This window comes from Acinonyx jubatus, chromosome C1 (genome assembly GCF_027475565.1).
Source record: "Acinonyx jubatus isolate Ajub_Pintada_27869175 chromosome C1, VMU_Ajub_asm_v1.0, whole genome shotgun sequence".
NCBI lineage: Eukaryota > Metazoa > Chordata > Mammalia > Carnivora > Felidae > Acinonyx > Acinonyx jubatus.
This window is the reverse complement of record NC_069381.1, coordinates 21,419,983-21,429,565: the sequence shown is the minus strand read 5'-3', so window position 1 is coordinate 21,429,565 and position 9,583 is coordinate 21,419,983. Positions and strand designations below refer to the sequence as shown.

The 9,583-nt window shown below is 53.3% G+C and overlaps 1 protein-coding gene across 1 annotated transcript in view; it reads right to left on the bottom strand.

Moving 5' to 3' along the window:
* Positions 1 to 3,359: 3,359 nt before the first annotated feature.
* OPRD1 (opioid receptor delta 1) overlaps positions 3,360 to 9,583 on the bottom strand; it is a 31,825-nt gene continuing 25,601 nt past the window's right edge. The window contains exons 2-3 of the mRNA XM_027059885.2: positions 6,420 to 6,769; positions 3,360 to 4,060 (exon numbers count right to left, since the gene is read on the bottom strand). Coding sequence (XP_026915686.1) covers positions 3,519 to 4,060; positions 6,420 to 6,769 — 892 coding nt within the window. The 3' untranslated portion in view covers positions 3,360 to 3,518. The remainder of the gene's footprint in view (positions 4,061 to 6,419; positions 6,770 to 9,583) is intronic.

Below are 9,583 nucleotides of genomic sequence, written 5' to 3'. Positions count from 1 at the left end.
AGCTTCTCACTCTCCACTGTGGTTCCTGAGCCTAGAAAGCAGGGGGATCCCCAGGGTGGGTCCCCCGTCTCTTTTCTCTTCATTGCTGTCCCTGAAAGCTCATCAACTTTTCCCTCTAGGTCTCCAGCTCTGACCTTGTGCTGCAGCTCCACTTCTAGGTAATAAGAGCTACTTACCATGTGCTAAGAGCTTACCTGTGCTCTGGACCCCATCTATACATTAACTCATTAAATCCTCACAACAACCTTGTAAAGGAAGTCCATTCTGCAGAGCAGGAAACTGAGGCACAGAGAGGGAAAGCCAAAATCTGACTCCAGCTTTCACCACTACTTCTGTTACAAGAAAAGATACGAAATTGTAGGGCATTTTGAAGCCAGAAGCAACAACTTGCTTCTACCTCCTGAAGAGAGAGGAATGGAAACCTTGGGGGAAATCAGACCTACTTCACTTTTGAGAGCCCTGTGATGATCTAGAATTACACTGTCAATTTGGAGCTTTAAAATGCATCATGCACTGTACATTTTGAAATGTGAAGATTTGGAGAGCTTCAGGAGGAACAAAAGTTCATGGAAAATTGCCCTTTTCCTTCAGATTTTTCCATTTGGTTTGAAGTCTTCGAAAATCCTCATCCCAGGGTTCCAGCAATTAAGGCTCTTCTATTTCAATGATGCCTGGGCTTCACCAGAACCTTGGACCCTAGAGTCCTACTGACCTGAGTTCTGCCACCACTAACAGGCTCTGTGACGGAGGGGTGAGTGGATTGACCTCTCTGAGCCTCTTGTGTAAACTGGGCTCTCACGAGGATCGGATGGGATAATGTTCATAAAGTGCTTGGCTCAGAGCCTGGCACTCGGAAGGGCTCGGTTAAGCCCCACGCTTCAAATGCACACAGCTTTTCTCAGGTTCACCAAGCACCGGAACATTTCCATGCTTTTGCACATGCTGTTCCCTCTTCTTGGTAGCCAACTCCTACTCTTCCTTTAAGATCCTTTGACTGACTCTTTTCTCTTCTAGAATTGTTATGAATGTGTTTTAGTATAAAGCTAGGAAAGGCACTTCCCTACAACACTCTCCCTGGGGCTTGCAGTCACTGCATGCATCACACTGAGATGCAATGATCTGTTCATGCCTTGTCTTCCAGCATGGGCTTGAACTTTCTGAGGGCAGGGCTGTATCTGACTTATTTCCAAGTCCCAGTGCCCAGTGTGCACAGCCCCTGGCGTGATGTCGATTTCAGTATGTTTGCTTTACCCTAGATGCACCTGGCCTGGACGCAGCCTCTGCTGACCCCAGGACAAATTTGGACAAATTTATGTATGAGAAGTAGTAAAGAGCAGCCAGATCTGTTACAGCCATAGGAAATGGCAGTGAGCAGACCCAGAGCAGCCTTGAGAGCGAGCGGAAGGGGACACAGTCCTTGCAGAGAGAATCAACAGCCCTGACTCCAATGTCACCTTCTTCAGAAGTGTTCCCCAGTTCCTAAATTGTCCCCTCTCTGTGACATCTCTCAAAGGCATTAGTAAGAGGAGTCCCATGTGATGAGGAGCGCCCCACCTTGCTGATACACCCCCAACCCCCATTCAGACACAGAAGTCTCTATGGTCACTGGGCACTGTCCTACATCTTCCCGGGTGCTACTGGAGCCATTTGCTGGAGGAAGAAAATTCCCAGGTCTGGAGCTTCTGGGGCCTCACCCTGAGAAGGGGGGCTGTGCTTTGTCAACTAAGGGCATCCCTATCCCTAATGTGCAAAGCTCAACCTGGTGCCTAAGCCCGCAACCTCCTGAATGTCAGTTCAGCCCCTGCTGGAGTGACAGTCAGCCAGACAAGGGAAAGGCTTTTGTTCCTAGGAAATGACTGTCAAAGAGAAAGAGAAAAGAGGTATCTTGTTTCTTTTCTTTTTTTTTTCTTTTTTTTTTCTTTTTTTTTTTTTGTGGTTTGAGACAAAGACGTCAATTTCTCTCCATCTGTCCCAAAAAGGGAAGAAAGTTAATTTGTTTCTACAAGGATGTCAGCTCACTGCTTCAATAGGGAGTCAGGGGTGTGTGCGCCTGTGGGGGGAGGGGGCGGGGAGAGGCGATGGAAGCACGGGGGAGGCTCAGGGAACAAGGACAGACCCCCATATTCAGGAAAGCAAAGATCTGGGAATGCCTGAATAAAATGCCAAACACATGAAGAGAAAAACCTCTATGCCTTGCTCGGGGTGGACTCGCCCTCCGCAGCTTGAAGGGGGCAGCTGGGATGAGCGGGGCGGGGATAAGTGGTGGCTGGGGAGCACACAGCATTGGAAACACTGGACACACTGGGCGCAGCCAGGGGTTGGGAGAAGGGAGAGGATTTCTCCTGGAGGTCCTTACCAGACACCCAAGACTGGGAGGAGAAAAATCCACATTGGTGCTTCAGATGCCCCTATCCAGTCCCAGGGTCCACGGAGCTCTAACTAGCGCAGTCCTCCGTCCTCCGGTACCTGGGCAGAGAAGTCAGGCCCCTGGGACACCCCCCCCCCCCCCGACAAGCGTCTGTCCTCCGGTTTGAGGACCTAATGTCACAGCGGAAGTTCCCCAGCCTCACCTCTGCCCGCCCACCGCCCTTGGCTCAGAGGCTGACTTGTAGTTCTGGTGTTGGAGCTGCAGGACCTCCTTCTTAGCCCCACAGAGCTCAGGGCTGGAGACCCTACCCCAGCTGAGGCCCTGCCTGAAGCCGCTAGCCCTGCTCCACTGTCATGTCCCAGGGCCCACTGGCACAAAGTGCTGGGGACACTACGTCGCTGCTGAAGCCATTCCAAGAAAATGGCTGTCAAGGACAGAAAAGGTATATTCTCTCTCCCTCTCTGTTTTATTTTCTCTTTATTTATAAAGTCCAGTTGGACCTAGGGCTCGGCAAGCCCCGCCTCTTGCTAGAACTCAGGGCTTGGGACTCTACCCCAAGGTTGAGGCGCCCACCCCCTGCACACAGGCCCTATCCTATCCTCATGACCCAATCTTGAGCCGCAGGCCGCCTCACTGTCCTGTCCGTCCCCCTCGCCCCCAGAAGAGGCCCGGCCCCACCACACAGAGACCCACTCTTGCAGCCCCTTTGTCAAGCCTCCAACTCTAGCACTGCTCCCTGGGTCCCGGGCCCAGTTCTTCAGGTCCCAGGCCAGCAAGCCTGCTCTGGCCAGAACCGGAAGCTGGCTCACCGCAGAGGCCCCGTTTGAGCCGCCGAGTCCCAGAGCCACAGGCCCTGCTCCACCAGGGTCGCCAGCTCTTCTCACCCAACACCAAGCCGACCGCGCCCCCACCCAGCCCGGAGGCACCGCGCCACCGCCTTGCCCCGTGCCCCGTGCCCCGCCCCGCACCCCCTCCCTCGCAGGGGCTCCAGTCTCTCGGCCCCTGCCTCCGCCCCAGCACGGGCCCCCTTCTCCAAAACAGGGGCCCTGTTCGCCCCACTCCGCGTCGCGGCCCCGCCCCCTGCGAGCCCGGGGAGTCGGCCAGGTCACCCCGGGGAGTAGGAGGACGGCGGCGGGGCGGGCCGGCGCGGTCACGCGGCAGCCCCCCCGCCGGGACCGTCGGACGGGGTGCAGGCGGTGACCCGTTCGCGGGCCGTGGTTTCGCGGGCGCGGCTAAAGCTGCTCCGCTCCCGGCGGCCGCAGGGCATGCGGCAGAGCTGGCGGAAGCAGCGCTTGAAGTTCTCGTCGAGGAAGGCGTAGAGCACGGGGTTGAGGCTGCTGTTGGCGTAGCCGAGAGCGATGCACAGGTGCAGCGCGGCCACCACGAGCGGGTCGCGGCGGTCGATGTCCACCAGCGTCCAGACGATGACGAAGATGTGGATGGGCGCCCAGCACACCACGAAGGCGCCCACCACCACGAGCACCATGCGCGTGATGCGCCGCAAGCTTCGGTCCTTCTCCTTGGAGCCGGAGAGTAGGCGCACGCTGCGCAGGCGCAGCAGCATCAGGCCGTAGCACACGGTGATGATGAGGATGGGCACGACGAAGGCGAAGAGGAACACGCAGATCTTGGTCACCGTATCCCAGTACCAGCTGGGGCTGGGGAACTGGAGGGTGCATACCACTGCCCCGTCTGCCGGGGAAACAAGGAGAGACAGACAGGAGGTGAGGGTTGTGTGGGCCTGAGCATACCCTGCCTGCTTGCTACCCTTCTTGGTTTGGGCAGGTCCCACGCCTCCTCCTGGCCTTTGCTCAAGGTAATTCTTCTGTCTGAAATGTCCTCTTACTCTTCTGTACTTGATCAACTCCTACTCATCCTTAAAGACCCCAGCGGGATTGGCCCTAATCTAGGAGGTCTCCTTTCTATATTTTCTTCCAGTCCCTTCCAAAGCCTCTACATCCATGGCCAGCAGTAATCATATAGTTTAGCCCAAAGCCCCCAAATGCCAGTTGTTGTGAGAACTCAAAACACCCTACCCATTTCCAGACTAGCTGCAATGGGGACAATACTGCTAAGATTGACCTAGAGAGCATGAATTAAGAGAACTCAGGCCTTACTAAACCTGTGGTGTGAACCTGGGCAAATTATTCAGCCTCTAGGAGAGCTTCCACAAAGTAGGACTGATAACAGTACTTAAACCTCACAGGGTTGTTGCAAGGATTCAATAGGCTACGGCATGTGAAACAGTACAAGGTGGTTCAAGCTCTTGGTGTAGTCACAGGGCAGAGGGACAGATACATATAGGAGTCCAGAAGTCAGGGCTAGGTCAGGGAGGCAGATCTCAGCTTAATGGCAAGAAGAGCTGACTGCTAGATTTGTCCCCAGGTGTACCCAGGGTGGAATGAGCTCCCTGTTCCTGGAGTGTGGGTGTGGGCTGGATGAGCACCTTAGTGGATGTTTTGGGATTCAGAAACAGGCCTGAGACTCTCCTGGGGAGCTCCCAAGATCTTTTGGAACTCTGGGATTTGAGGAGCCATGCTGTGGACTTGGATCCTGAGAGTTGTAGAAAGGGTGCTGGGGATCCACAGAGGGTATCCACTGGACACCAGGATGGCAGGACCCCCAGGGATGACTGAGTCCAAGGACTTCATTGTGCAGATGGCAGAATAAGGCTCAGAGAGGAACAGCACTTGTCCAAGGTCACACAGCAAGCTGCATACAGAACCAAGTGCTGAGCGGGGAGGATGTGCAGGGGATGGAGTGCGGAGAGAGGCGGCCCATCTGGTCTGACCCCTAGCAGGGCTACAGTTAATGGCCCATAAACTGAAGGCTGGCAGTGAGCAATGGGGCCCAGCTGCTGAGTCAAGACCAATTACAGGGAAGCTGTATGTGATGGTTAAGGTGGTCAAAAGGCCTCCCACCAAACCTATTCCCCTTCCACCCACAGCACGACCCTCTGCAGACCTCCAACTCAGGGGGCAATAGGAGTAACAGATACAAGGGCAGGAGCCTTGGGTGCTAGGCCAAATTCCATCAAATGCCTAGCCACGTGACCCTAAGTAAGCCACCTGACCTCTCTGATTCTGGATGTATCCCTGCCTTGTCCTGAATATTTTACACATAGAGCCTCATCTAATCCTCTCAACACCCCCATGATACAGTGTGGCTCAGATAGGTTAGTGACCAAGGTCTTTAACATGGTTAAAACTACTTTCTGTCCCACTTCCTTATGTCAAGCAGGAGCCACAGAACCAGCTATCACTAGGAGGAGATGGGCCATAACGTCTAAATGTTGGCCATACTCTATCACTCCTTCTCCATATTCATCTGCTGGCCAAATGCCAGCAGTGGAGGATTCCAAAACCTTCTTTAGGAGCCTGGGTTCCTGAAGAACTGTGGAATAAGAGCTCCTCCTCCTCTGATTCACGTTAGACGGTGATATGAGTGAGAAATAAACTATACTGTTAAGCACTGAGCTTTGGGGATTGCTTGTTACAGCTGCCACCCTGACTGATAGAAGTAGTTACTAAACTAGTTACCATTTTTACTCTGAGGGAATGTACCTGTTATTCTCTAACGGCCATTCTCTAGGGCTTGCTTTGGTCACCTGGGCCAGTGGTTTTCAAACTGCGGTGGAAGGGCATTTGGGAGGAGACTGTAGATCTTATGGCCTCCGCTGCTCCCTGGTCAGTGACACCCTCACCCAATTGGCCACCCATCTCCCTTTAAGCCAGTCATCCACACACTCCTGGCCAGCTGCTACATCCCCATAGATCAACCCTCCACCATCCCATTCATAAATTTCCGTTGGCCAGCAACCCATCTGACCACTGACCAGTCATCCGTTGTCACAATAGTCAACCATTCATGTCCAATTGGTTGACTACGCACCCTCTCACTAGCCAGCCACCCACACTTTGATCAGCAATCCACACCTCTGCTGGTATGGAGCCAACTACATCCACTCTAGTAAGTGGCCTGCATACCCACAGGGGCCCCCATGCTGCCTTCTGTGGTCAGTGGCTGTACCAAAGCTTCCTCACTCACTCACCCCGGGGGCGGGTCACGGCCATGACCATGATGGGTACACCAACACCTGAGGCCAGGACCCAGATGCAGATGTTGATCAGCTTGGCCTTGGCAGGTGTGCGGAAGTCCAGGGCCTTGACAGGGTGGCAGACAGCAATATAGCGGTCGACACTCATCATGGTGAGTGTGAAGATGCTGGTGAACATGTTGTAGTAGTCAATGGAGAGCACAGCCTTGCAGAGCAGTTCTCCAAAGGGCCACGTCTCCATCAGGTACTTGGCACTCTGGAAGGGCAGTGTGCTGGTGGCCAGTGCATCTGCCAGGGCCAGGTTGAAGATATAGATGTTGGTGGCTGTCTTCATCTTAGTGTACCTTAAAAGGAAGTGCGTGTGTAATCGTCCCCATTTCACAGATTTCAGCTGCACATGAGACTCAGAGGAAATGATTTGCCCAAAGTCACACACAGAAGGTCAGTGGCAGAGGTGGGACTAGAACCCTAAACACTCTGACTCAGCATCACTCCTTCTCACTATAACAGATGCAAAAGGATTTCTCTGGCTGTGGGTGACTTTGGCAGAAAGTATTTTAGGAAAAAATCCTTTGTCATCTGAGGGGTACTAAGCAACATGGTTAAAAACAAAACTGGGCTCCAGAGGAAAACAGGTCTAGGTTCTAACCCTGCTTCTACTAGTTAGTAACAGAGGGACTCTGGGCTGGTAATTTGAACTCTCTAAGCCTCAGAGTCTGTAAATTGTAAAAAGGGGGTGATGCTTTTACCAACCTCATAGAGTTCATAGATCATACAGCACATATCCCTGAGCCCAAAGCATGCAAGCGCTCACTATATGACAGTTATTATTCTTCATATGTGAACAATGAAGCTGGGGACTATACCAGAGTGACCTGACCCTCTGGCTTCTTCCACTGACCTTTTGGAAATATGACTGCCCAGCTCTGAGGAAGGGACTCTGCCTAGCAGACTGGCTGGGGCCTTGGACCTCCTGGGATGCCCTGTATGGTGGACCAGGGCTCCCAGTCCTTCCTGTGGTTCCTTCCAGACCTTCTTATCCCCATGCAGCTGGACTCACCCATACATCCAACCCAAGGCATGAGCCCCGGTGTCCAAGCCAGATGTCTGCAACTAAGCCTTCCTGCACCTGAAACATCCCTCCATGATCTATGCTGCCATGCAGCTGCCTGCACCACAGCTGCCCGCTTGTTTGGCCTACATTTCCGTCATGGCCCTCTCTGTACCAGGGCCTGTGCTGGGCACAGGACATCCTGGGGAGGGGGGGAGCGGGGGCTGCATACACTGAAATACTGTCCCAGTGCAATGTGATCGGCGCAGAAACACACAGGTACACCGAGGCAGGGAATAGGACTTCTTTCATGCCCCTAGAGTGATCTGAGAAACCCAGAGAAGGGTTGCACGAATGACTCCTCAAATTTCAGAGCAGGAAGAGCCCTTGAGAGATTGAGGGAAAGTGATTTTATGCAAGTATGGTCCAAGGACTCCCTTCAGAATTCCTACAAGTACAGACTTGGACCCCACCTCAGACCTACTAAAATCTGGATCTATGGCACCCAGGCCTAGCAATCTTCATCTGTTCTTTTGTTTTTGTTTTTTTTTAAGTAAGCTCTAGGCCCAACGTGGGGCTTGAACTCACAACCCCGATATCAAGAGTCACATCACATGCTCTACCATGTGAGCCAGCCAGGTGTCCCAGAAATCTTTTAACAAGCACCACCCGCAAGTGATTCTTATGGGCTCTAAAGTTTGAGAAACACCACGTGGCCTAAAGCCCATCTTGAGAAAAGACAGGGAAACTGAAGCCCAGAGAGGGGTCATGGCTCACCCAAGATCACACAGCCACAGTGGCAGAGCCAAGGCGAGAACTTAGACCTCCTGACTCCCAGACCAGTGCTCTCTTTCCACTCTGCCCCAAAGGTGGAACCACACTGCCTGCCTCCACCCCTCTAGAAACCCCCTGCTACCACTGGGTACCAGTGTCAGTACCCAGGACACTGTTGTGGCAACTGTGAGAACGTGCAATGAATGCACACTGAGTGCCCCCCAATGTGTTTTAAATGACTGAATTAATTCGTATCAGCGAAATCTCTTCCTTCATGAAGGGACTGATTTTTTTCAGTTAAAAAAAAAAAAAAAAATGGACTCTCTCATTGTCCTCCAGGGCCAGCATCTGTCTCACTCCCTCCCCGAATAGCTGTCATTTGCCCCAGGGCTGGAGAAGCAGAAAGTTTTGCTCAGAGACAGCAGAATTGCAAGTCTCGGGAAGCCTGTCTTCAGCGGGGTGCGGGATCACAGCTGTGTGGGAGGCGGTCTCAACCCCACAGCTGACTCGTCTAATTTCGCTTCTTTTACGCAGAACAATTAGCGGCTGTTCTTTGCCTGCTATTTTGATTTGTGAGGATCCTTCAATTCCCAGAGGGGGCTGGGATGCTGGGAAGTGGGTGATGAAGCTGCTGTAGCTGGTCCAGGCAGGGCTGAGTGGCACCGCACTGACTGCTGGGCAGAGCCCCAGAGGCTCCCGTCCTAACCAGTGCCCCCACATCCTCCTCAACTAACCGACTGCCAAGCCTGGCCCTACTGGCCTCCTGGGACAAATCATGCCGTTCTCCCGCTCTCAACCCCCCCAGGAGCTCCCTGGGGTTCTCTCCGTATTCCATGAACTGGTTCCTACCACCTCTCAGGGCCTCGGCTCCCAGAACTTTCCCCTTGCCAGATGTGCCCCGCCCCCACCCCATTGGCCTCTCTGCAGTTCCTTGGGGCACAACAAGCCCATTCCCACCTCAGGTCCTCTGGACTGCTCTTCCTTCAGCCTGGAACCCCACATTTTGCATGACTTGCTCCTTCCCTTAATTCAGGACTCTATTCGAATGTCACCTCCACAGAGAGGCCATGCCTGGCCGCCCTGTCTAAATACCCCTCTCCCCTCCATCTCTCCGTCTCCTTAAACTGCTTCATTTTTCTTTATAGCACGAGCCACCACCTGACTTATACTTCTTTTCTCTCCGTTTGCCTCTCTCACCCATGTAATCTCCCTGAAAGGCAGGGGACTTGGTCCATTTTGTTCCCTGCTGCATGGCTGGGCATACCAATAGCACCTGGCAAACAGCAGGCCCTTGATAGACATTTGTTTGCGTGAAGGTCTTAGTCCAGGCTCT